Source organism: Meriones unguiculatus, chromosome 12 (genome assembly GCF_030254825.1).
Source record: "Meriones unguiculatus strain TT.TT164.6M chromosome 12, Bangor_MerUng_6.1, whole genome shotgun sequence".
Lineage (NCBI taxonomy): Eukaryota > Metazoa > Chordata > Mammalia > Rodentia > Muridae > Meriones > Meriones unguiculatus.
In genome coordinates this window covers 77,161,677-77,189,191 of record NC_083360.1, presented here as the reverse complement: position 1 = coordinate 77,189,191, position 27,515 = coordinate 77,161,677, and the positions used below count along the sequence as shown (strand labels likewise).

At 42.1% G+C, this 27,515-nt stretch overlaps 1 protein-coding gene across 5 annotated transcripts in view; it reads right to left on the bottom strand.

Annotated features, from left to right (window-relative positions):
• The window catches only part of Patj (PATJ crumbs cell polarity complex component), a 302,937-nt gene that overhangs the window by 186,078 nt on the left and 89,344 nt on the right, over nucleotides 1-27,515 (bottom strand). For 4 of the 5 annotated variants that reach the window (XM_060365928.1, XM_060365925.1, XM_060365926.1 and 1 more), the window contains exons 18-21: nucleotides 22,100-22,309; nucleotides 17,833-17,937; nucleotides 15,714-16,118; nucleotides 5,721-5,844 (exon numbers count right to left, since the gene is read on the bottom strand). In XM_060365928.1, coding sequence (XP_060221911.1) covers nucleotides 5,721-5,844; nucleotides 15,714-16,118; nucleotides 17,833-17,937; nucleotides 22,100-22,309 — 844 coding nt within the window. The remainder of the gene's footprint in view (nucleotides 1-5,720; nucleotides 5,845-15,713; nucleotides 16,119-17,832; nucleotides 17,938-22,099; nucleotides 22,310-27,515) is intronic. The other variant, XM_060365929.1, reaches the window with a different exon arrangement.

The window sequence follows — 27,515 nt, the reverse complement described above, 5'->3', positions numbered from 1 at the left end:
TGGACGCACTGTGTTCATGTGTGGAGGCCGGAGGTAATGCAGTGTCTTTCTTGGTACTCTCTAACTTACAGAGGCTGGGTCTCTCTGCACTAGAGCTTACTGTTACACTTAGTCTGGCTACACAGCTTCTGAGGACTCAGTCTGTGTCTCCCAAGTGCTGAGATTAGAAGTGGCTATCTGTCACACCTACCTGGCTTTTTACATGGGTTCTGAGGAGCAGAACCCTGACCATCACACTTGTACAGTAAGTACTTTACCCACTGAGCCACCTTCCCATCCACAGCCTCTTATCCTTAATTTTGGTTTCTACTTAGAAGGGCTCATGTAATAACCCTGAAGCATAGTGGTAAGGGGAAAACAACAGCTTTGGACTCCGGTTGGAGACAGATTCTGTATGGGGCTGGGATGCAGCTCAGTTGGTAGAATGGATGCCTGGATGTATGAAGCCCTGGCTCTGATCCCTCACACCACAGGAACCACCTGTGGGGTGCATACCAATAATCTAACCGCTCAGGAAGGAGAGGCAGGAGCATCAGAAGTTCACGGTAATCCTCGGCTACAGAGTTTGAGGGCAGCTGGGCTTTTTTCCAGAAAGCAGAGTAATTACAGACAGAAAACCAGCATGGCTGAAGAGCCGACTATGAACGGTGCAGAGCTGAGCAGAAACTGGAAAGTAGCAGGTCAAGCGTTGGGGAGCTTTGCTGCCCAGGGAGGAGCCTGACTTGCTGAGTGAGAAGCTCTCCTGGAAGCCAGTGGGGCCAGCCTGGAAGCCAGTGGGGCCAGCCTCTTGGGACCTATGAACCATAATCTGAAACATCTCCCCAACCTTCTTCTTTGAAGTCTATATCCTTGGGGAAAATGTGAAGGGTTACAAATGTAGGCCGGACACTGACACATATGGAAGGAGGTGGAACAGTACTTCACAGGGTTGCACAACAATAAGTGACGCAGCATTTATCCAAGCGATATAAAATACGATACACAGTTTCATCAAGATTATTATTTGAGGGGCCTTAGCTCAGGGGAAGGTGCTTGCAGCCACATTTGGCAACCTGAGTTCAATCCCTGGAACCCGCATGATGTGGCCTCTGCCTCTTCGTGAACAAGCACACACACAAATAAATGTGATAAGGAATTTGTTACAGTTATTTGATTTGTATAGTTGTTTTTAAAAAAGATTTCTTTCAGAAGTTAAGAGGCTGTAAGTTTTTAAAAAGACCTAATGTATTTTATTTATCACTGTACAAATATGAGGAATTATGTAGGTGGTTAAGAGCTTCAAATATAGGTGGTATGGCTTTTAAATATTTCCTCAACAAATACATATACAGCATGCACTACTTGCCAGAAACTGATGACAACTAAGTGCACAAAACCAACGAAGTTCCTGCTGCCTGGAGCTGATACTCTAGGGGTGAGAGATGGAATAAGCACCCGGACTGACGCTTGGAAGCCGTAAGCTCTAGGGAAGAAAATTCAAGCAACTTTCGGGACAGAAAGACACGGTGATTTCAGACACGTGACTGGGACCTGGGAGAGTGGTGGGGACTCTACTCGGAGCTGCCTGTGTGCAGGAGACGGCATGAGGAGGCGATTTGATTTCGAGGATGGAACTTAAGGAGGATTTTGATTTGCCACCAAAAATAAAAGCACTTGTGCTCAGCAACATGAAGTAGAAGGATGGGGCCAGAAGTGGATGAGCCTCAAAACTAAAACACAAGTGAAAAAGCTCTCTCCGCAGCTGAAGCTTCCCAGTAGTGGCACTTGGCCGGTCCTGCCTGTCCTGCCTATCCTGCCCCACTACTCTCACTGTGCCAGAGCTCTTCAAAGAGAGGGCAGGAGATAGACTTAAACCTTCTGCCATCCTCAAGTAGGCTGTTAGGGCGAGGGTCCAATAGTTTCCCCTCTTCTCCAGCTTGTGCCCACCACACCCTCGTCCTCAGGCATGCTGGGTAAGAGCTCCTCCGCTGTGCCCGTGCCTCAGCCTCCTGATTTTCTTTTCTTTAATGAAGACCTTTATTCCGGACCCTCAGGATTGCCTTGGATATCTTCTCCATAATCCAACATAGGAACCTCCCTCCTACAGTTTCCTGGCATGTGTAGACAGCCTAAAAGACTTGTGCAAGACATGTCACCTGTGTCCTTTTTTCGTTTGCTCAATAAAATGGTAACTAAGGTAGACCGAGGAGACTGTGGCCCTTGTTAGCGCCCTGTACTTGCCCTAACATCCCTTTGTGCATCACTCGAGTATATTTTATCCAGGAACCCAATATAAACTCTTAGACAGTCTGTCCTCATATTTGTAAGAACATGAGGAATTTTACACCAAATGCTTTCCTTGAATCTGTGTCTTTGTCATGTTTCAGACTTGACTCTCCAGAAAACCAGAACTGACAGTCACAATCTGCTCCACCTTTTCCTGCAAAAGTCACCATGAACGGCCACATACCTAGTATAATAATAATATCTACTATATGACCACTCCTTTTGCTTTGGATCTTGTCTAGAAACTATAGAAACAGGCCTAGTCAAGTGGAAATGCGGCAGAGACAGGGTGAAGAGAATTATCATGCTCAGCAGCCTTTCCCATTACCAGACACCTTCACTGCCAACTGCTGGGACCTCACTCCAGGGTGATAGTGAGAGGGGCCTGACAGCTCCTGTTGTAGCCTGTGTACCTCAACTCAGTGGGTGGGAAAGCAGAGGCGGAGCAGGACCCAGGCAGTGGCTGTAAGTACAACAAAGGCTCCACTTGCCACGCAACTTCTCACACAGTTCACTGCTCTGCTGTGCGAGTTAATACGGGTTAGTTACAACTTCTCGTGCCTGTTACCCAGGCCCTCTGCCCACTGCCTCGTCTCTGGCCCTTTGCCAGTGCACAAATGCCCACTTCTCACCTCTCACAGTGATTGACACATACTTTATGGAACTGTTCACCATGTGCCCACGACACCCACCAGCCCATAAAAGAAATCACGTCCTGGAGGCCGACACGGTTGTTAGGGCACAGAGGTTATAGAAACAGGGAGGTTTAATAAAGGGCCCTGTATAAATGGAAGCTAAAGCTTCCAGAAGAGGAATGGGGACATTTTTTTCCAAACCATTATACTTGGAGAGGTGCAAGCACAGAGTGGCATGGAGAAAAAGCAAGAAGAACTTGAGCAGAGAGAAGTGAGTGTTTTACATAACTCGGCAACAGGAGCAAAAACAAGCAGCATGTTGCCTTCTCACCTGACAAACACTTCTGTATACACTGCAGTAACAGAGCCAGTGACAAGGCTCACCCTCCAGAGGGCTAGTTTACAGTAACAGATTAGACTGAAAATGGGTACACACACAAAAGAAATCCATCCAGAGTGGGCACTAAGATGGAAATGGAGCTGTTTCTTACAGGGAATCTTGAACACTCATTTATAAGTTTGTGTTCATCATCAATGATGTGTGAGTACTTTAAGGAGCTTTGTTTTTGCTGTTGTTTCTGTTTCTGTTTGTAATGAAACCACTGTGTGCTCCACTACCACTGAGACACATATGAAGCCCAAGTCAGGATTTTGGGTTAACCACAGGCTACCAATAAATGATTTTTACAATTAACTGTTCTATAGGGTTGCTGATGGAGTGGACAGTGAGCTGCAGATTTGAAAGGGACTCTAAGACTCTCAGATCTAAACTTTGACTTTCCAGGTGAGAAAAGAGAGGCTTGGAGAAGCTATGAGCAGATTATCAACTTAGTGTAGACAGCAAAGCTCTCAAGAGGAAAATACAAATCAGAATGGAATCAAGTCAGTACACATGCTGCTGAGATGTCTATCAGCCGACATGATGAGCTTCTTAGCCCAGTGTGATGAGCACCAATCCAGTCTCACCTGTCACAGCAGTCCCTGACATGTGTGCTTAGAGATGCTATCTGAGCAGACAAGTCCAAGACATATAACTGTAGCAGCAGTCCCCAGTGATATTCTTAAGAACAACTACCTATGGCCTTGTGAAGCTGAATGGTGTTCCCCCAACTCCTGAGAATCTGTTGACAATTAATGGTTTCTGGAAATGTTATTTTCTTTAGCAATGTAGACACCAACAAATTGTTCATGCTCCCATAAATAACGCCCTACCTGTGCTATCAAAAACCCTAATGAGTGTTACTGGGTCACTGGGGGAAAAAACGACATGAAAATAGAAAGAGGACTAGTTAGAAAGAGGATCAACAGAGTGAGAGGACAAGAGAATAATGGAGGTGAACATAACCAAAATATATATCTGTTTGAAAATATCATAAGAAAGCCCATTCTGTTTAATTAATGTATGGCAATAAAATCCAAGAATACTACTAAATGGGAGAGAGCCTCTGAAATGAAGACATAACACCTAGGGGGAAACTTTGTTTTCATGCACAGTCATGAAGAAGTATCATTGGAAGATTTGATTTAACGGTAATAAAATGGAGCAAAGGAAAAGAAAGGGAAAGGGAAGAGGAAAGGAAAGAAAAGGAAGGGAAGGGAAGGGAAAAGGAAAAGGAAAAGGAAAAGGAAAAGGAAAAGGAAAAGGAAAAGGAAAAGGAAAAGGAAAACAGTCCTAAGCCATACCAAGTCACCTATAATATAGGAGCAGTGACCAGACTAGTGTGGTCTGTTCATTCTTGTCATAAACCACGAACGAATAAGTACTCACTAATCAGAGAACCACAGGAACGCGGTGAATTTTAACAAGTAGATTTACTGTAGGGTGGGGATGATAAAAGCTCTATTTCCTCCCAGCTATGAGCCTGACAAGCTGCACAGGCTCATCTAATCATATGGTTCCATCATGACTGCCCGCTCTGGCCATTCACAGGGCTATCCAGCATCAACACTGCACAACTCTCTGTCTGCCATCAGGGCTCCTCTCTGTAGATTCCTCTGAACACGAAACTTCTTAAAGCGGTCTCCCCTATGTGTATAATATGTGGAATGCCATCTCGGAGGGCTTTCCACCAAGCAAAATCCAATAGTGAAAGACAGCACAAATCCTGCACAACAGCTGACTCCAGTGTGGAGACAGAATGGTCTCACCCAAGGATCTCAATGTTATAACAATAGCCAGTATTTCACTGTTGTATGAATAAAAATTATTTCTTAAAGGTCAAGGCTTCAAAAGTATATGAAAGTTGATAATCTGGGGTGGCAAAGAGAGGCATAATACTTTTAGAACTCTTTGATGGAACCTAAGTTATTAATGTACTAGAATCAACTACAATTTATGGCTATGAAAATGCTTCATAAATGTTTAAAATATGCAGCTCTTTATGAATATTTAACAGCTGCAGCCAGTGAGCTAGCAATTCCACTTAACAGCATCAGAGACTTTAACATATATTAGGAGAGACGTAGTTGATGGGAGGGAGTCGTCTCACTTCCAGTCTGTGCTGTAATACAAAGCAGAATGAGGCAGGGAACATGCATTCTTCTCTGTACACAGGGACTGAATGTTTAAGTTGAAATCTCAGCCTAAGTTTTTCTGAAACAGATTAAGTAATAAACAGTTTTAAATTCAAAAGATCAGAATAAAGACATGGAAGGTACTGGAGGGAGAAAGGGGAAGGGGAAACAATGTAATTATGGCTTAATTTCAAAAAATTAATGACAGCATGATGAATGTAAATGTGACAGTGTAATATATATAGAGCGAAGCATAAGGACTGCAAATAATCTCACTTGTGTGTATAAGAATCAAAGCGCACACACCTAAATCCAGGCTACTGTTTGTTGGTGAATGAAGATGCTCCATGTCATCAAATCTGCCGTGTTGACCGTTTCCTTCAGAGGAGGGTATGGGCAGCTGGGCATCAAGGCCAAATGTTTCTTTCATCTTGAAAAGGAAGAAAACCAGAAGTTCAGCATCTTAAGAAGCAATAAGATCACCATAATGTTCAAACCAGACAGCGGTACAAAGGAAAACTGGGGCTGCGAGCTGCTGCACACACCATGCCCGAAACCCCCCACCCCCACCCCCAGGGCGCTATTCTCTCATGAGTCGCAACAAATGCTGCATGAGCCTAGACTCAGAAACTCTGGATATTCAGTAGGAGTTTTCTTTTTAAGCGTTAAAAAATGGATATAAACAAGCATATTCCAGAGTGACAAAAATGAATGAGGATCTGGCTGCCAATCAAGCCATTTGGTTATATACAGCATCCTAGATGGGGTCTTCTGCCGCCTGTGACATCATTGCTCTCTCTGTGTCTTTGCTGTCTTTTCCTAGCACTCTTGTTTTGTTCGGTCACTGTGCTTATTTTTGTTTTCCAGATATGGTCTCACTGAGTAGCCCAGACAGACTGGCCTTGAACTCAAATCCTTCCAACACTGGACTATAGGTACATACCAGATGTCTTTCATGTTGACTGGCCCCAAAGAGAACTTACAGATTAACAAAATTCCTGATAACTTAGTGCCCTTCCCTCTGTCTTCCCTTTATGGCTACGTCTTTTATTCATTTTTTTTTTAAGTTACACTCTGCTAGAATGCTAAAACACTTGTGCCTTCTCTAAAGTCTTACATTAAATCAAAACGCTCAAAGAGGTTAAATAGTGAGATACAGACTTTAAATTGAATGCACTTGAAACACAGCAGGTACAAAAGGATTGCTTTGACCTTCGAGGCTGTTTCTTACAAGAAGACAGAATCCAAATCTCCTCATGAAAGACCCTCTCCCTGAAGGAAAAGTGAAAGCAGTATCTCTGTTTTCAAGGATAAGAAGCTGAGACCTTAAGCCTCTCCCTAACACCAAGTCATGCTTTCACAACTAATTATTCCTTGGCAATTCAGCACCCAAGAAACTGACTCTAGCTTCTCTGGGTCCTCCTTTATGGGGCTCCTATGCTATATAAATCTGTGAAGTAAATATGTATGCTTTTCTCGTGTTGAACTATTCTAATGCAATATAATTTCACAGCCTCGCAAGCTTGGAAACAGGATTTGACTGCCCCCATGGCTCCCATGTAGAGGTGTAAGGAGGCAAGCTTCCAGGGAGGTAATCAGGCCATGGAAGCAAAGCCTTGAAGGAAATGGGTGACCTGAAAGAAAAGGCCCAATAAAAGATTTCTAGACAACCCGCTTATAGAAAGTTCCATTTATGAACCATAAGTCGAGTCCTTCCTAAGCATCAAAACTACTGACATCTTGACCTTAGACTTGTCACCCTCCAGAAGGGCAAGAAATAAATTTCTGATATTAATAAGCTACCACCAGTAAATGGCATATTTGTTATAGCAGACCCTAGACATAAATATATACCATAAAATTATCATAAGTTTCTATAAGTTAAAAATTTATGCTCACCATATAGACATATTTAATTAGGTGCATAACATTTTTTTTTTAATGTTTGGTTTTACATTTTGGGTTCGGAGTCCAGCTCTATGTCCCTCGTTAGCCTCAATTTGTGATCCATCTGCCTCTAACTTCTGACTGTTGGAATTACAAAAGTGTACCACCGTGCTGGATACTATTTTTTGTTTTTTTACTAGTTGTTCAAAACAAAAATTGGACGTTTGTATTTTCTAATGATCTACTTTGAATCAGAATGGTAAGACTTCAGTGGTAGAGAAGGCACTGTGAGAACTGCCATGCTAATCCCTGCAGCTTTCCCAAACAGGTCATGTCACAGAGAAGAACATGTCAGATAACCAGCACAGCCTACAGTGCACAAAGTAGCAGTGGGAAGGGAGGTATGACTGCTGTCTGACTGAAAGAAAAGCAGCACAACTTCTCAGAGAGGAGGAGGAGGAGGAGACAGAAGGCGTGGAGTATGCATATAGAAAGACTTTTTCCAATATTTTTGGCTAACTGGGATATTTCAAACTGTGAGTGGCAATTCTGCTAACAGTAACTGATAAGCAAAAAGACTCCATATGCGGATTTCAATAGAACATATTTGAATTTTATTATTTCCATTTTATTTTATGTGTATGGGTGCTTTGTCTGCATATGTGTGCACCTTGGTGCCTGCCTGGTAGTATTGGGACTGAATGTCGGTCCTCTGGAAGAGCAACCAGTGTTCTTAACTGCTGAACTATCTCTCCAGCTCTCAGTAAAGCAAATTTGAAAGGTCAGATCTTTAGAAAATTATTATTTTTTTATAAATAGAGAAAAAATACATTGTCATTCTCAGATAAATAATATTGAAGCAGAACCAAAACAGAAACACAAACAAGCAAAAAAACCCAATATCTTAAAAAATGGGCAGATGGTTGCAAATGTAGGTTTTTCCACAAGCATATATTAGGTCCATAAGCCCATAAAAAGATATTTAACATCAATAATTAACAAAATGCAAATTAAAGTCATAATGAGATAGGTGTGGCAGTCCATGCCTGTTATCTCAGCTCTGTAACCTCAGCACTCAAAGACTTCTAAGGCAAGAGAACATAGACTTCACAGCCAGCCAGAGAGCTGTTTAGAATCTGAACGGCCCCATCCAGGCCTATTTTAAGTGCTTGTGGTGGTATTTTGAAGACCGTGAAACCTTAAGGAAGCAGGGTCTGGCAGGCAGCAGCTGGGTCACTAGGGCCTCTGAGGACTCCAGTCACTTCTGGTTCCAGCCCGTGTTTTCTGTTCACCACCACTGAACAAGCCTCTCCCACACATTCCTGCCACCAAGAACTGTTCCCACCTTTGTTCTTCCCTGCTATGATATACGGGTAGAGATCTCTCTGAAGCCAGGAGCCAAGGTAATCCTCTCTTCCATTGAGTTTTCTGTTGGGTGTCTATCATCTCACACAACAGGACAGTAAATAAGGCACCAGGACCATTTCAAAACAAGTCACACAGTAGGGCATACCTGCTACTTAGAAACAGAAAAACTCAGGCCACTCAGCATTACAAGGGTATGGAGAAGCTGGACACTGAACACTGCATCATACAATTGCTCTGACAAAAACTAACCTTGACCCATCTGGTGACATCAACATGCGCTCAGAACCACAGAATGAAGAATGGGAAGAAGCCATGCTTGCCTACCTGAGACAATGTCTGAGGGCCTTCTCAAAGTCTTCTTTTTTTATTGTTTTTTGAGTCCGTGTCTTAATTCAGCACAGACCTCAAATTTACTATGAAGCAAAGGCTAATCCTGAACTCCTAATCCTGTTGCCTTCTCCGCCCAAATGGTGGAATTATAAGCACCGAGCTCATATATCCCATGATCCCACAACACTCAGCAATTCCCAACATCTTCCTAAGGATTTCTTTTATCCACACCCCATGGTTTACCTGCCCCACAAACAGGCAAATTTGATTTACAATGTTTAGTATTTGTTCTGCAAAAATTCAGACAGGGCACTTCTAACTGAATACTTGCCTAATAAGCACTTCCACTAATAAGCTGAGCCAACTACTGCTTTCAGACTTCAAGACCAAGGACTTCCTATCAGTAGACTCTAACTTTAAGCTCCCCTCTTTTAAAACTTGCCTTATACTCCTTGAAAATGCTTACTGGTCACTGTGACTTATCCATTCGCACAGTAATGTAGTCATTACCAAATAAACACCAGGAAACTCTGGTGAATCCCTGATTGTGATTTAGGTTGGCAACCCAAGAGAAGTGAAAACAGGACTTGAATAAGAATTTATATTCTACCAGGCTGTGGTGGTGCACGCCTTTAATCCCACCACTCAGGCAGTCTACTGAGTGAGTCTGAGGACAGCCAAGGCTATACAGAGAAACCTTGCCTCAAAATACAAAAACAAAAAACAAGGTGTTGTGTGTGTGGGGGGGATTTATATACCAATATTTACAGCAACATTATCCATCAACAATAAGGTGGAGAACTGGAGACATGCTCCGTTGAAGGCTGGACTGAGGCCCTAGGCTTTCCCCAAGGCCCTGGTGTATGGAGAAGAAATGTGCCTAGCAAAGCTTGTGTAGGCTGGGCCCAGGCCTTGGGGGCTTTTCCCTGAGGCCCTAATGCATAAGAGAGCACAGCTCCTTCTCTAAAACCAGGATTATGCTTGACAGAGATGGCCTTGGCCTAAGGCCAGGGCCTTGGGGAACTGTGGCTTCGGAGCCTGAGAACCGAATCTTCCCATCATATGTGGCTGCAGTTCAAGGTTCCCAGACCGCAGTGTGCCAGATTTATACTGCTCTTGAGATGCCCCATGCTGTCCTTGTGCAACATTATCTAATTAGCTTCCCGCTGACTTAGTCCCATCGCAGGACAGACTCTCCTGACTGTCCCACTTCTATAAACAGCATACAAGGCGCTGTATGTACTTCGTCTTCTTTTTATTTAATTAATTTATTTATTTATTTTGTTGTTTGTTTGTTTGCAAGACAGTGTTTCTCTATATAGCCTTGGCTGACCTGGAACTTACTCTTTAGACCAGGCTGGTGATGTATTTCTTAATAAGCTTGTTTGGTCTAAGACATAGCTAGTACAAGATGTTTGGATCCTAAACTTTCTTATGTTCTCTATCTTCTATCATTATCTTCTGAAGTCCTGGTCTTCTTGTGAACAACCTGCTAGTCCCAGTCATGGCTTGGTAGCTAAAAGCACTTACAACTCTTACTGAACCCAGGTCCAGTACCCAGCACCTATGTGGAAAGCCATTATGGGCGCATGACAGCACATTCTCGGGAGCTGTGAGCTCCTATACTGATAATTTACACTAAAGCATCACACACAAAAAGCCATTCTTGGATACAGAAATGTGGTACATCTACACAACCGAATATTACTCAGCGATAAAAAACAAGGAAATCATAAAATCTGCGGGTAAATGGTGGCAACGGGAAAAGAATATCCTGAGTGAGGTATCCCAGAAGCAGAAAGACACACATACTTACTTATAAGTGGATATTAGACCTATAATATAGGAGAAACATACTAAAATCTGTACACCTAAGGAAGCTGATCAGGAAGGAGGACTCTGGCTAAGATGCTCAATCCCCATTCAGAAAGGCAAAGAGGATGGACATCAGAGAAGGGAGAAAACAGGGAACAGGACAGGAGCCTACCACAGAGGGCCTCTGAAAGGCTCTACCCTGCAGGGTATTGAGGCAGATGCTGAGACTCATAGCCAAACTTTGGGCAGAGTGCAGGGAATCTTATGAAAGAAGTGGGAGATAGTAAGACCTGGAGAGGACAGGAGCTCCACAAGGACAGCAACAGATCAAAAAAGTCTGAGCACAGGGGTCTTTTCTGAGACTGATACTACAGCCAAGGACTCATGGAGATGGCCTGGAACCCCTGCACGGAGGTAGCCTATGGCAGTTCAGTCTCCAAGTGGCCTCCATAGTAATGGGGACAGGAACTATCCCTGACATGAACTGATTGGCCTGCTCTTTGATCATCTCCCTCTGAGGGGAGAGCAGCCTTACCAGTCCACAGAAGAAGACATTGCAGCCACTCCTGATGAGATCTGATAGACTAGGATCAGAGGGAAGAGGAGGAGGACCTCCCTTATCAGTGGACTGGGAGAGAGACAGGGGTGGGAAAGAGGAAGGGTGGGACTGAGAGGGGAGGAAGGAGGGAGGTTCAAGGGGGATACAAAGTGAATAAACTATAATTAATAAAAATTTAAAAAAATTAAATAAAAAATATAAACTTAAAAGCCATTCTTTAGATCTCTCCTCTCATGACTGAAAACAGCACCTCTGGCTGGCCAGGTAACACATGCCTGCGATCTCAGTACCTCAGAATCAAGTCTATTTCAATGTTGATGATCTATACAGTAAGAGCTTGTCTCCAAACAAAAACAAAACAAAAAAATCACAAAAGGCAGGAAGTGAGGGGCGTGGGGTTCCAAGAAGCCACTTGTGGGAAAAATGCTGTCACATATCAATTCGGCAGGGTCTACTCCCAGAAAGAACAGCGGACCAAATATGCATGCAAGCCTAAAGATGGCAACATACTGACACCCAAAGAAATAAACAGTCACAAACTTCCGTGTCTCAGATTTGTCCCCTAAAAGTTCATTTATGTTTCCTAAACAAACATAGGTTCTTTCCACAGAAACCTTTTCTTGTTCTCTGCTAATATCTTCTCTCACTGAACAGATACTCTCTAAGGTCTGAATCAAACGGGGCAGAAGAAAAGATTTCTCATTGAGACATCCATACAGGGTAAGTTATTCTGCCTTCATGAGGTCTGACATACGCTATAACATGAATGAACCTTGAAGAACTTCTGCTAAACCAAGGAGGCCAGATGCAAAATGACAATTATAACAACTTCACTTCTATGAAGTAGTCAGATTCGTAGACAGAAGACAGAATTGCAGCTAGTGCCAGAGGTCGATGGGCACGGGAAGGGCACTCGCTGATCAGTGGGCTCAGGGTTTCTGTGTAGGAAGATAAGGTTCTGGAGATGGATAGGGACTGGTGCTCACATAGCAGTATAGCTGTATTTAATGTCACCAAACTGTATGCCTAAAAAGTGCATGCATAATACAGACATTAACACAATTTTGGTGGTGGTGGGGGAACAACACAGATCCAAAAACCTTCACAGTTCATCCTTTAACTGAAACAAGAGTATGTGGGTGGTAGATAAGGATCATCGCTGAACTTCTTGGATATCATTTATACACGACAAATACAGCCTTACCAAGACAGAGCAGTAATGCTCCTCTATTCCCTTGAGGGCAACCATAAATAAATGCTGGGAACTACATGTTCATAAGACATTTGAATATAGTTATGAGTCCTCTCAGGGATTGTGTAACATTGCATCATATATATTTATAGGCAAAATATCTTGGTTTAATCTGAAATCTGAAATTTTTAAGTACTAACACTACACAAGTAGAAAATTCCACAAGTGACTTAATATGACAGAATACAGGCCACAAAAAAAATTACTGTACAGTCATTTTCAGGATATACAAGCACATATGAAACAACAAATGCTGGTTTTGGACTTAATTCTCACTCCTAACATACTCCATTGCCTATCTTCAAAATATGTACCACTTCTGGTCCTAAGCATTTTAAGCATTGTTGAAACCTCAGAGCTCTCCCACGTGGCATATTTCCTCCAGCAAGGCCACAGGTCCTAAACCTGCCCAGAAAGCATCACCAACGAGGGGCCAAGTATTCAAATATCTGGGCCCACTGGGACATCCTCATCCAAACCAGCACAGTGCCTGACTTCCTTCTTATTTCTTGTTTCCCTTTCTCAATTCCCTTAATTTAGTCATTGTTACTTGATAGGACCATTTTCTTACCTAGAAAGAATAACTTAGACCTCCAAATACAAATCAGTCCAAAGTACTGGTAACGCTTTCACACGTATAACTGTTAAGGTTCTAGATTAAAATAGCCAAATATGTGTTCATAGTATTTACTTTATACATCACCACAATGTTAAGTTTTTGCCTCTTCTCACATTGACTCATGTGCTTTAAGGTTATAGGACATATTGAAGGTTGTTTGAGTTCTGATATATTATTAACCACTGCCACTTGACTGTTCTCAAAGTATTCTATATTCTCACTCGGTACATTAATTCTTTCCCCACTACAGTGATGGCGGGGTGCCATTTTTAGTTCTCTCTCTGTCTCTCTGTGACTTTCTCTGTCTCTGTCTTTCTCCCTCCCCCCCCATCTCTAAGTCCTAAGTTCTCAGATTCATTTTCCAGGTCCACCCAGCATGTCTGTCACTTGGTTCCATCATGGTCTGTAACCTTCTGAAACTATAAATCCTGATAAATGATAAACTTTTCTATAACTTGCCTTGGTAATGGCATTTTTTTCAAAGCAAGAGAAAGTAAGCAATATGAGCAATTAGACACCAGTCTAGAATTTAAGATGCATGCCCTTCAAACTGTAAGCACTGACTACTGTCTTGATCAAGCCTTAATAAAAACCATGTTATCAGAAACATGGTCTTGGTTACATATGACTGTCAGCTTGGCACAACCCAGAGTTACCTGGAAAGACAGAACCTCAACTGAAGGATACTGGCCTATGACATGTCTGTAAGGGCCCAGCCCATTGTGGTGGCACTAAGTCTAGTCAGTTGGTCTGGGCTATAAAAGAAAGCAAGCTGAGTAGGAGCCAGAGAACAAGCCAATAAGCAGCATTTCAGCTTTACTTCTTGCTTGAGTTCCTACCTTGACTGGCCCCAATGATGGGCTCTGACCTGGAAGTGTAAGCTGAAGTCAATCTTTTCTGACCAGGCTGATTTGGGTCAGTGTTTATCACAGAAGCCAAAGCCAAACTCACAAGTAAACCTAACAATTAAAGAAAAGCCTCACCTCAAACAAGCTACATAGAAATGAAGATTATGTACTTGGGACAGTGTGGAATGATCTGAAAGTGACTGTTGTGAACAGACACAGACATTAAATATGCACTGAAATTATTTGAATGTATGTAAGTGCACATACATTCAAACAAGTTAGTCTAACACAACTTTTATGATATGAAAGTTTGACTAAATGTATTGAGTAAGTATTCTAAATATATATTAGTCTATTTTATCTCTTGCCTTAAAAGTTTAAGTATCAAAACGGACCAATATTTAAAATTGTGTTTTCTTTAAATAAATAGAATTTTTCTTTTTATGGGAAAAGGTGGACACAAAAAGAGTGTGCGCACCTGTTCAGTAAGCTCTGATTCCAGTATGCTTACGTAGGTGGATATTCAGTATGAAAGTCTTAGGATCCAGGGAAGGGCAGGCAGAAAGAGAAAGCGATTGTCCCTGGAGTACACCAGGCAACTCTGTGTCACAACTTCCCACATCTAAGATCATTTACAGACTGAAAACATGTTTCCTGCTAGGCTGCCCAGAAACCTCTGCTATGGGGAATCCTTGAGGCTTCATTCAAGGAGATAAGGAAGCTCCGTGCCTAGCAGAGGGACCCACAGGATTTGCAGGAGGGAAAAAGAGGAAATGTCCAAGGGAGGCAAGGGAGAAAGCCCAGCTTCTCTCCTTTGCTCACCTCCCAGAAAGGGATCAGCCTGAGCACACAAAGCCGGGCCTATGTGAGCACACCACCAACATAACTTTAAAATACACCTATACACATAATAAAAACAAAACCAAACTTAAAAAAGTAAAAACATCATCTATAATAATTTCTTCTCATTTGTCTAAAAATTAATTCAGGACAGAAAATAAATAAACAAATAAACAAAATAAAACAAATAATTTCAACATGTATCTAATTAATTATAATTTTATTTTCAAATTCAGTTTAGTGGTGATTTAATAGTAAGGTTAACCAAGTAAAAGGTAATGTTTCCTGCCAAGTTGTAAATAGCAAGATTTTCAAATGTGAAAGTAATTCTCTGGCATACACTACTTGTGTTGCATCACAGACAGGACAGAGAATGCTGTGAACAGCAAACATATGAACAATAACATACTATGTGCTAATTTTGACTTGGTTTGCCCTGACAAATATACTACACAAGAAACAGGTAGCCACAGTTCCTGAGGGAATTTTGAAGAAAATCTTAAGGATTGAAAGAACTGTTTATTGAACTGAGAAATTAGAAGAACACTGTCACAGACATGAAAAGCATGGTGAAAATAACCACTAGACCAGCAAGGTAACTGCAGCTCACGATTCCTGAGGAGGACCTCCTGTGCACTGCTACGCTCCTGGCAGTGCATCCTGTCAGCCAGCCTAACTGTGAAAAGCCCATTTCATTTCGGCTTTTTCTGGGGAGGTGATATGAGGGAGGGGGGACCAGAGCAGGGAGGGAGGGGGCGGAGCCTGTGTGGTAGAGCCATACCATGTCTGCGGTACTGTAGCTATACTGCTGCATCTCGGGGGAATATGTACTCCTCAGGGACTCTGCATCGTGACACTCTGGTGCTTCGCCTCCCGAGAGGTTAGCATGCAGCCACTGTGTGCCAACCTGGAGTTCCTGCCGGGGAGGGGCCGATGCGGCTTCCTGAATGTGTGGTGGCGGCTGTAATTCCATGGCCCGGAGGTGTTCTTGATAGAGCTCATATTCCTCATCCACAAGCATCTCTCTTTCCTCACCCCCTCCCTCCAGTGGAGGGCTTAGAAATTCATGCATCTCCCAGGCTTCTGAGCTGGTGTCCACATCCTTCTGTTGGAACTGCAAAGACTTTCCCAAATCTAGAAAAGGTTCATCCACAAGTTCTTCAAGATATGGCTCATCTCTGAATTCCTGTAAGTAAAAGATTTTATGAAGAGTTAAGCCCCACTTGTCTTAAAGCTGCACTATACACCTCAACCTGAAAAAGTGCCAAGCTAACTGCAGAATACTGCCTTAACCAAGGCATGGTAAGAAGCAGCTTTATAGTAAGTACCTAACAATTCTCCACCACAGTGAGGAATCTGGTTAAAATGCTGCCCCACATATGTAACTTGTCCCCAACACAAAATGTAGTTCATAAACTTAAGACAGCAAAGACAGAAAAGCTCAGCGTGGTCGAGTGCGAGTAACTCAGGAAGTCATGGCGATTTGACAGTTCAGAACACATTCGTTTTTATTTTTTTGAATGACAGGGGACTAAACCTAAGGTCTTGCACATGTCAGGCAACATTCTACTCTGACCTATACCTCTAGCCATTAAAAATATTCCGTCATAAATTAAAGACATAGCTATATGTCTCAAGTACTTTGAGTAAACTTTGCTTTTAATAAGCCAAATAACAGGGAACAAGACGTTCACCTACACTGAGAATCTGAGAAAGAGAAATAACTGCAGCATAGTTTTTACTGAGCCTCTGGCCTAGCTCTGTAAGCCTGTGGCTTTGGAACATGGAGGCCTGATTCCCTTCAGAAGAATCGCTCACTCCGATTATAAGCCCACCCACGGATCACTACCTAGTGTAAAGTCCTATAATCAACCTGCCCCTCTGCTTCCTTCAAATAACTCAACACCACATGCTAAAACTTCACACGGAAACAGTAAACCAATACTGCAGCCTGGTTCAAAAACAATCAGAGTCAGAGGATATATCCCAAAACACCCTGATTATAAAATTTTAACACAAAGTGTCTAAATTTTTAAGAGTGTGATGGACATTATGGGAATGCCTATCAGCCTGAGACACTGTGCACATGCCAGGAACATTACTAAGCAATTGTCATCAAGTAAACCAAAGACTAAAGTACACTTGAGAAATAAGGGAACAATGAATATACACTGTTTGATGACAGCACCAAAGGAGTTTGAGCAGATAATCTTTGGAAAGTATTCAAATATGAAATTTCACCTTTAGCTCGCTCTTCTATAGCTACAGTTTTACATGGATCTATTTTCAATGATACATTTTTTTTCCCAAATCATAGATTTACATTAGTGCTTAAAAATGTTTTTGTTCTTATAAAAATATTTTTACATTTATTTATTTATTTGGGGGTGGGTGAAAGTACGTGCCTCAGCACACGTGTGGAAGTCAGAGGACAACCTGTGAGAGTCCATTTTCTCCTTCTACCTTGTAGGCTCCAATTGGATGTTGAACTTAGATCAGGTTTGGTAGCAAGTGCCTTAGCTGAGCCATTTTGCTAACCCCAGTGTTTGTTTTTTGAAAATGATTTACATCATCTGTCATTAAAGAGACAACATAGGACTAAATGAAGACAGTTTAATTTATTTTGTCTTTTTTTTTTTTTTTCCCCAGAGCTGAGGACAGAACCCAGCACTCTACCACTGAGCTAAATCCCCAACCCCGACAGTCTAATTTAAAGAATACTAATTAAAGAGAAGGAAGCTGATAGGGCACACCTGTGATTATGGGGTCAGGGACTGGGGGAATGTAATTTAATTTGTAATTGTTTAGCCAAATGACTATGTACAATCTTCTGTCTTATTTACAGTAAGTTACTTTAACTCACAAAAATCATTCAAATGGCAAATAGCTTTACCAAATACCTTGGGTGCCTCAAGGATTAAAGATGAATGCATCTCTGAAGGCTCAATGTTGTCTTCGTTGTTGTCTGAATGTAAAATAAAATAATTTTCTTCCTTCTCATCTTCCTGAAAATAAAAATGAATTTTATAATTAAGAAAATTTTTCTGCAGCTTCAACTTCTCTTCAGACAGCTCTCATCCAGTGCAATCACTCAAACAATGGTTATGCAAATTTTATCAACAAAGCAAATTTCCACCCACAGTGAAAAGAAATGAACGTTAGGCCAGAACTGATCAAGTTGAAGCATTCTCTAACAAGGAGCCAGTCTCCAGGAAAAGGCCTTGCAGGTACAGCTAAGAGGTGATCCCGGCACCAAGCACAGGCTTAGGTACTTCAGCACACTCTCGTGCTTGCCATCAACAGGCACTCTAGTGAGGTGAGGAGAGGGCTCAACCAGTGTCATCACTCAACAGTGAGACATCCAGAATCTGACTCCAGGGCCTGTGTCCTCAGTTACCACTCCACGTAACCCCATTTTACAGATCAGCAAAGTGGGTGGTGAGCGGACCACAGAGGAAGCCACGTGTCTAGAGCCAAGGGCTCTGGGGCCAGTGTGCTCTAGCCAATTCATTGGAGTTTTTTGTTTCTTTGTTTTTGTTTCTCTTTCTTTTTCTTTCTTTCTCTCTCTCTCTTTCTTTCTTTCTTTCTTTCTTTTTTATATATCCAGCATGTTTGAGGTAAATTTGCAGAAGAAAAGAAAATGCTATCATGGATAAGATGACAATCTATCATTGCAGTTCTATGAGTATAGTTATTATATGGCTTAATACTACCGAAGTAATTTTGTTCTGCTACTCATCTTTCTGCCCCAGCCTGACTTTGGCTCTGTACTTAATTCTTCCTGCCTCCACCGGGAATCACGTGCACACCAAGCTCTGTTTATTCAGAGTTCTCTACCATCGCAGTCACTTCCCCTTAATCTTGGCCTCTCATCCCTAGCTATCCTGGCAGCCTCAGATTCTGAGAAGGAAATGTGAGCCAAGTGCCAGCTCACAATGAGGTTTCCAATCCCTCTCCAGGCAGTGCCTGCAGCACTCCTCCACAGGAAGAAACACAGGAAGTGGACCCTGTGGGTAAGAGGTTCCGTGTTTTCAGAAAACACCTCAGTCTTGCTAACGCTGCTAGAAGGGAGAGGCTGTGCTGCACCTGTCCTCCAGGTGCACACGCAGCAAGGATTTCCCCACACAGCCATGATAATCTAGGAAATAATTACCAGAGAAAATGCAGATGAAATACTTGCTACAACCTAAAAACACCAAAGTCATAAAAATAATTATGTTTCCCCTTCTTAATTTATGCAAACACCATACTGAATACTTCAATTACTATCTATTGCACATGGCCACACATTTCATATATGAAGTCAAGAGCTTGGTTAGCTATGTACTAGACTATAAATGATTTAAAGTAATTGATAGGAGTTACTTTTAGGCATTTTGATGTGTATAGGAAGAATTTAAAAAAAAAAAAATACTGGTAGGGAATGTGCCTAGCATGGGTAAAACCTTAGAATCAAACTCTAGCACAGAAATGTAAAAAGCAGTACAAAGGTCACGCTGCAGTTTCTTAATTCAAAAACACCATGCAATAGACGGCTTGCTTTCTGTGTATATGCATATGAACATAACTGTCATGACCTATCAAGCTAGCTAGAGGTGCCTGAGCTGTTCTCAGGCAGCATGCTAATGTATTTCACACACTAAAAGAATTTTAGAGTCAAGAAAAGACTTCAGTTCTTTAGTCTTGTTCCCACCATTACAAATTTTTACACAAGATCCATAGAATAAACCTGGTCAACTTGATCAAATCACCAGTACAATGTTTATGAAATGCAAAATTCTGTATGAGAACTATCTAGGCAACCCACGAAGGAGGGAAACTTGTGAAGAACTCACTCCGCCTCTCTGAGAAGGGGGTCTCAGATCTCTGCTTTAACCGCCTAGATTCTAATGTAGCTATGTACCTGTTAAGTCTGAATCTTCACTGGGATATTCAGGGCAAAGACAGAAATGGGCTTTTTGAAATCTAGGCTGACAACCTATCACGAGCTATTTACTGTTCAGATACATGCAAACTAAACAGGACACTGTAATGAAGCAAAATTTCATAGCGTGGTGGCTAAGAAAGGGAATCAGGCTTAAAACTGTCCTGCTAAGCTCATACTTTGACTCTATCCCTTCCTAATGATAAAACTTTGGAAAACTCTGTGTCTCCATTGGCTCATTTGCAATGAGCGACAAAAGGAGGATGCTTAACATTGTTAGAAGATAACACTAATTAATACGTGTGACAGGCTTAAGATATAGTAATGCTCATTTAATACTAGATGGAAATAATCAAGTATGTATTTCACACCGAGGACCTCAAAAACACAATTTTAAGGAACCCACAGTCAAGAACAGTAACATGACACAGTATATCATACAGTAAGATGATCTTAAGATAGCTTGACCCCAGAAATGCTGTTAGTAGTGGGGAGCGCCAGACATGCTAATGATGGGTGATAGCAGGAAAATATAAAAATTTCATTTCCGTATAAACAAAAATAGTGCGGTTTATGAACCTCCGCTCATTCTATCTTCTTAACATCAGTCTAAAACAGTGGTTCTCAATCTGTGGGTTGTAACCCCTTTGGGCTGGAATGACCCTCTCATAGGAGTCCCATGTCAAGTATCCTGCATATTTACATTACGATTCATAACAGCAGCAAAATTAGTTATGAAGTAGCAACGAAATAATTTTATGGTTGAGGTTCCACAACGTGAGGAATTAAATTGGATTAAAAGATAGCAGTATTAAGCGTGCTGAGAAACACTGTTCTAAAATTAAAATGCACAAGGATTTATTTAATGGACATTTAAGGGATATGAATAGAACTCAGTTTCTATTTTAGAAACTCAGGGTAATGGGGTAGTAAAAGTGGCGGGACCGAGGCTAGAAATGCCAGCAGCGAGGAGTCACTCAGTGTGTCACATCGGATGGCATTGCCTTCATTTCTGAAATTTGCTCTGATGCTGTAAGTCAAGAACATTAGAAACTTGCTTAGTGCTCTTTCAGGACAAGAGAGTTTGGTTCCCAGCACCCACCCACATGGAGTGACTTACAATCACCTCTAAGTACAGCTCCAGGGAATCTGATGCCCTCTTCTGGCCTCTGTGGGCACTTCATGCACATGCAAAAACCTCACACTTAAAACAAATCTGTGTTCTAAAACTTGCATGGGGTCAAACACATAGTAAGCAACAGATTCGAGGCCAGGTGTATTTGTGTCCCCAGGTCCCTGTTCTTTACTGTACTACTTTTATTTCCCTTATTAAGGCAATTCAAGCCTTACAAGTGAGGCACATCTGTCTTCCAAATTTATGTTGCTAAGAACTGTACTATTTCACTCAAAATGATCTTTTCTAGATTCCACCATTTGCAGAAGGAGAAAGACAAACACGGTATATACTCGCTTATATAGACCTATAAGATATGATAAACATAATGAAATCTATACACCTAAAAAAGATAATAAAGGGAGCGAACACGGGGTAAGATGATCAATCCTCATTTAGAAAAACAGATGGGATGTGCATTGAACGTATGACAGGAGTCTACCGCAGAAGCCATCTGAAAGACTCTACCTAGCAGTGTTTCAAAGCAGACACTAAGACTCATAACCAAACCTTTGGCAGAGTACAGGGAATCATATGAAAGAAGGGGAGTTAGTATGATGGAGAAAGGATAGGAGCTCCACAAGGACCAAATATATCTGGGCACAGGGCCTTTTCTGAGACTGACATTCAACCAAGGACCATGTATGGATATAACCTAGAACCTCCACTCAGATGTAGCCTGTGGTAGCTCAGCAACCAATTGGTTTCCCATAGTGAGGGGAACAAGGACTATTTCTAACAGGAACTCAATAACTGGCTCTTTGACCTCCCTATCCCCCAAGGGAAGAGCAGTCCTGTTAGGCCACAGAGGAGGTTTTTGCAGCCAGTCCTGAAGATACCTGATAAAACAGGGTCAGATGAATGGGGAAGAGGTCCCCCTGATCAGTGGACTTGGAAAAGGGCAGGGTGGAGATGAGGGAGGGAGGGTGGGATTGGGAGGGAATGAGGGAGCGGGATACAGCTGGGATACAGAGTTAATAAAATGTAACTAATAAGAAAAAAAATAAAATTAAAAAAAAAAAGAACTGTACTATTACCACTTCCTATATTAATTCAGTTCAAAACTTACCACCAAAGGCTTACAGATACCAAGGCGCACAGCACCTGGGGGCACGGCCTTCAACACTTCCACAGCCTCAGCAAGTGTGGCATTGTCCAAAGAGAACTCGTTGACTGAGACAAGGCGATCTCCAGGTAAAAGCTCTCCACTTCTTTCTGCTACACCATCTGCTACCAAGGAGCGAATCACAATCACTGACCTTGTGGGATCCAAGGGGTCCTACAAATTAAATAAAGGAAAGTTAGCCCCTGAAAATAAACATGCGTGACTAAGAAAGCTTGTCTTTAACACATGTGATTTATCTTATGTGCCCAGCACTCTGTAGATATTCTACAGAGAACTAAAGTCACTGAAAACAACATTCTATTTATCTTATAATTTCAAATTTATATCAAGGTGAAGATACAAACAACAGTTTCAACTGTCTGAATACACAATACATGTAAATCCTTTAAACTTTTAGTGACTGACCATAAGAGATATGGGAACAGCTAGGCAAGATTCTCTGACACTCTCAAGCCATAGTTACATTGCTGGACAAAAACATGGGCATCTATGACTCCCCGTGGTCCATATGTAGGTTCTAAATAAACAACAAGTCTACCATACAGGTGAGCAAATACAGCATCCTTCTGGAAAAACCACTTAATCTCAGGGGGAAAAAAAGAGAGATCATTTCAAAAGTAAATTTAGGAGCTAGAGAGATAACTCAGCAGCTAAGAGCACTTACTCCAAAATCACAGGAACCAGAGTTTGAATCTTATACAGCAAACGGGAGGCTACCGCAAATATTTATAACCCCAACTCCAAGTGCGGCAAGCTTAGGCAGACTGCTGAGTTTTCTGGCTTCCAGCTGCCTGGAGAAAAGGCCAGAGCAAGACTCAAAGAGAGGCCCTGCCTCAAAGGAAAAGGCAGAGAGTGATGGAGAAGGGCAACTGGCACCCTCTTCTGGCCTCTGCAGCGTGTACAGGTACATACACTCATACACATACACTCATACACACACACACACACTGACACACATACCCCTCCCACACAGACAGGAATAAGTGCTCAGTGCTACAGTGACTGCCTGGCACGAGAGGAGGAGGAGCAGCAGCAGCAGCAGCACACATACTGGTGTGTGCTTACTCTGCATATTTTTAAATAATCGAAATTAGGACAGAGTTAGGTGGCCTAGATCAGAATGACTCCAATGTGAATAATGGGAATTCAAGAGCAGGCCGATATGAAGATTTCTCATCCGGGGGAGAACCCTGTCTCCTTTATTTGAGCACAGAAGATAACAGATATAGCAGTGCATCTGCTTGAGTAATACCACTTTGTAGAGCAACTAACCTGGAACTCAAACTAATCCTCGCGCCTTAGTTCACCGAGTGCTATGATCACAGGTGTGAGCCACCACACCAAGTTTAGAGACCAAACTTTATAGAGGACAAAGAGCAGTGCTGAGAAAGTTCAGGAACCTGATACTGCTAGCCGTTATTTATGGTAGAGCCAGGCCTCCGCTACGCAGTCCCTGCTCCTCAACACCTGCTCACTTCTCATCAGGAGGACTGTCAGGAAGACCTCTGAAGAAAGGAGGGCCTCCCTGCTCCTGACATCCCTCAGCCCAGCAGAGCTCCACTTGTCTGCGGGTGCATGAGGCGGCACTGTTGCTAAGCCTTCTTCATTAAGTAGCCACAGCCCACTTGCTCCCAAGCTTTCGTCTTACATGTACCATTCTACACAGGCTATGGTAGCAGAACGGTGGTTGCTCCTATTGAATTCTTCCTGAGAGGAGATGGAGAAGTATTTTGTGTTACAATTCTAACACTTTGGAATCAGTAAAGCAAGGATTTACCAAAATACAGGCTCTTTTGAAGATTTCTAGTTGTTTTCCATGCCTCAGTGTTTTCGATGGCAGCATCCTTTTCAAAGCACTGCATGGAGTTGTAACAAAGCATACATACTGACATCATCAAAGGCTACAACAGCCTTTGAACAATGCTTTCAAACACAGTTCTTGATTTTTCTTTGACTGTCTCCCAAGTGACCAGACCCTTGGTAATTGTCTAGTACAATCTACTGTTTTAACACTGCATAACTTACCACAAAAATTCCAACAAACAAAAAAACCCAAAAGGCTCTTACTAATAGGGCATGTAATTTTAAGCTATAATTACACTGATATTTTCAAGTAGAGGGAGCTACTGTCTAGGAAGAGAACAGTGGCACTCAGCAAACCCCGTGTGTGTCCAAGGGCTATGAGCAGCAGCGATATGGAAGGGCTGTCCAGTTTGTCACCAGCAACCATGGATCACAACATGCTGTCATTTTGAAATATGAAACCCCTACATTTGAAGTCTGACACACTAGTAAAGAAGCTATACGATTATGTCCTTCATTTAAAATGTCAGCTTCAGATGACGGGTTTTTTTAGGGAAGGAAAGTACATGAAATACACAGAATGAAGTCGGCATTGTTCCTATTAATGGTCACTAAACATTACTGGAAAGAACACAGTAAAATATACCAGAAGCAGATGATGTCTCTAAGTTCGTTGTGTATACTCACTAAATACAATTGCATGGGACACTGAATTAGAAACTAAAAGAGGTTCGTGAGCCTGTTCTCACTAAAGCTGACAGAAGCAATTCTAAGAAAGATTATCGTTATATAATGGGGAAAGTTCATTGAAAAATAATGAAAATAATTCTGCCTTGGAAAGACAATTAATTCCATTTATTACAGAAAAGTCTTATTTACTTATTTACACATAGTCGCCTTTAACACAAAAACTAGTGCCAGGTACACTTGCTTATTACTAAAATGTATTCAGGCTTGGCATCCTAGTTATTCAAACATCTTAATCCTTTCCCCTGGAAGCCAGAACCCAAAGATAGCTTCTTTGTGGCTTATAGAAAGAAAAATTAAGTGTGTGCGTGCACACGTGCACACATGCACACACTCACACCACCATGAAGCTCCTATCATGTGTAACTGGCACTGTCTTTCTGAGGACGACATTCCTGATTGTGTGACTTCGCACATCCTATAATGAGGTCTTTCACCTGCTTGGTTAGAGTCACCTCAAGGTACTTTATGTTATTAGTGACGATTGTGAAGGTGTAGTTTCCCTGATTTCTTTCTCAGCCCTTTTGTCTTTGGTATACAGGAGGGCTTCTGATTTTTTTGAGTTGATTTTGTATCCAGCCCCTTTGCTGAAGGTGTTTATCAGCTGAAGGAGTTCTCTGGTTGAATTTTTGGGGTCACTCTTATATTATCATATCATCTGCAAATAGTGCTACTTTGACCTCTTCCTTTCCGATTTGTATCCCCTTGATCTCCTTTAGTTGTCTTATTGCTCTAGCAAGGACTTCCAGTACTATGTTGAAGAGATATGGAGAGAGTGGGCAGCCTTGCCTTGTCCCTGATTTCAGTGGGACTGATTTAAGTTTCTCACTGTTTAGTTTGATGTTGGCTATAGGCTTGCTGCATATTGCCTTTACTATGTTTATGTATGTGCCTTGTGTCCCTGATCTCTCCAAGACCTTAAACATGAATGGGTGCTGGATTTTGTCAAATGTTTTTGGCATCTAAGAAGACGATCATGTGGTTTTTCTCCTTTAGTTTGTTTATATGGTGGATTACATTGATGGATTTCCGTATATTGAACCACACCTGCATGCTTGGGATGAAGCCTACTTGGTCATGGTGGATGATATCTTTTATGTGTTCTTGGATTTGGTTTGCCAGTATTTTTGCTTCAATGTTCGTAAGAGAGATAGGTCTGAAGTTCTCTTTTTTGATTGAGTTTTTGGGTGGTTTAGGTACCAAGGTGACTGTGACTTCATAGAATGAGTTTGGTAATGTTCTTTCTGTATTTATTTTGTGGAATAGTTTGAAGAGAACTGAAGTTAGCACTTCTTTGAAGGTCTGGTTTTTCAATCTCTCATGTTTCTCCTCTTGATAAAGAAAATTGCCTCAGAGTGAACATCCAACAGAGGGCACTAAAGGCCAATCATAGAGGATGAGAAACCCTTGCCAGCTGCCTTGGGAAGGAAATGTCTCCTTTATTCAGAAGGCTGTGCTATTACACCGTCCACAGCATATATCCCATATGTTTGTTCTGATTCAACCACTTACGGAAAGGCTGTTTCATGAGAGTGTTAAGCTTTTTAACGGACAGGACTCCTCTGATCAACTAAAAACAGCAAGTGGTCAGGATACACCATACAGAAGCCCACAGAGCATGTCCCACACTCACCACTCAGCTACAGAGCACTAGCGAGCAAGCTCTGTCTCACAAGCCAGTCAGGCAACCTGACTGAAGAAAGAGCATCTGGAAAATTTTACAGCTCTTGAGGTGGTGCTGAGGTGTGGTTTTTGGTGTTTTGTTTTGTTTCTGCAACGACTGGGAGATCCAACTTAACATGGAGACTCCTTTCTCCCAATAACCCTCAACGGCATCCGTACACACCCAAGCATGCACTTGCCTTCTCACCTTGCACTGAGACGTGTATTTCATAAGTCAAACTATTATCTTCCATCTCTCCTATCAGCTCCTCCCTCCCTGCCACCCCACTGCCTTGTTTAGCCTCACACTATTTCTTGCCCAGATAAATGTCACAATCTGACACTGTGCCTACACTCTCTAATCAATCAATCTCTAATCTAATCAATCTCTTATCAATCAACTTTCTACAGAAATAACAGAAACTTTAAAAAAAACAAAAATGTGTGTAAGAGCTAAGTCAAGAGGAGCAGACTGAACCAGAATTTCTGTGCTCATGAACTCTCAGCAGCTGAGGCTGCTGTAAAGATGAGGCCAGTCAACGTCCTACCAAAGACAGGGAAGGTGCTCACAAGCTCCCTCCCACACCAGAGGAACTCCTGACTGCTGATAACTTCTGGGGGTGGCAGGAGACAGTTTCCTTTAAGAGTGAGGCCTGCAGTGATGGCCCCACACTCTTGGTACATGGGCGGCCCAAATAGGACTGACAGGTCATTAAAAGAGAAAGGAAGCTGAGGCAGTAGGGATGCAGAAAGGATCTGGGTGGAATTAGGCTTAAAGTTGTGGGGATGAATATGATCAAAACATAGTGTACAAGTTTTCAAAGAATTAATAATGTTTAAAAATAAAACAAAACCTAAAAGGAAAGAATAAAAATATGATCACAACCCCACCTGTGCTTAAAATATGATGATGACACCACTGTTTTTAAGACTAAGCCCTAACTCTCTATATTTTCTGCAGAGAAATGCCTATGGGTCAGCAGTCCTGTCCCATCTGTGTCCATGGCCTGGTCCTCTGTACCACACCTTATCACAACAATACAAGACTACACCGTGCAAACTGTTCTTTTGGCCAGGGATGTTCTCCCTGACCACCACCATTACTCATCTATGTCTTTGCCAAGAAGATACTTTCCCAATTCCCCAG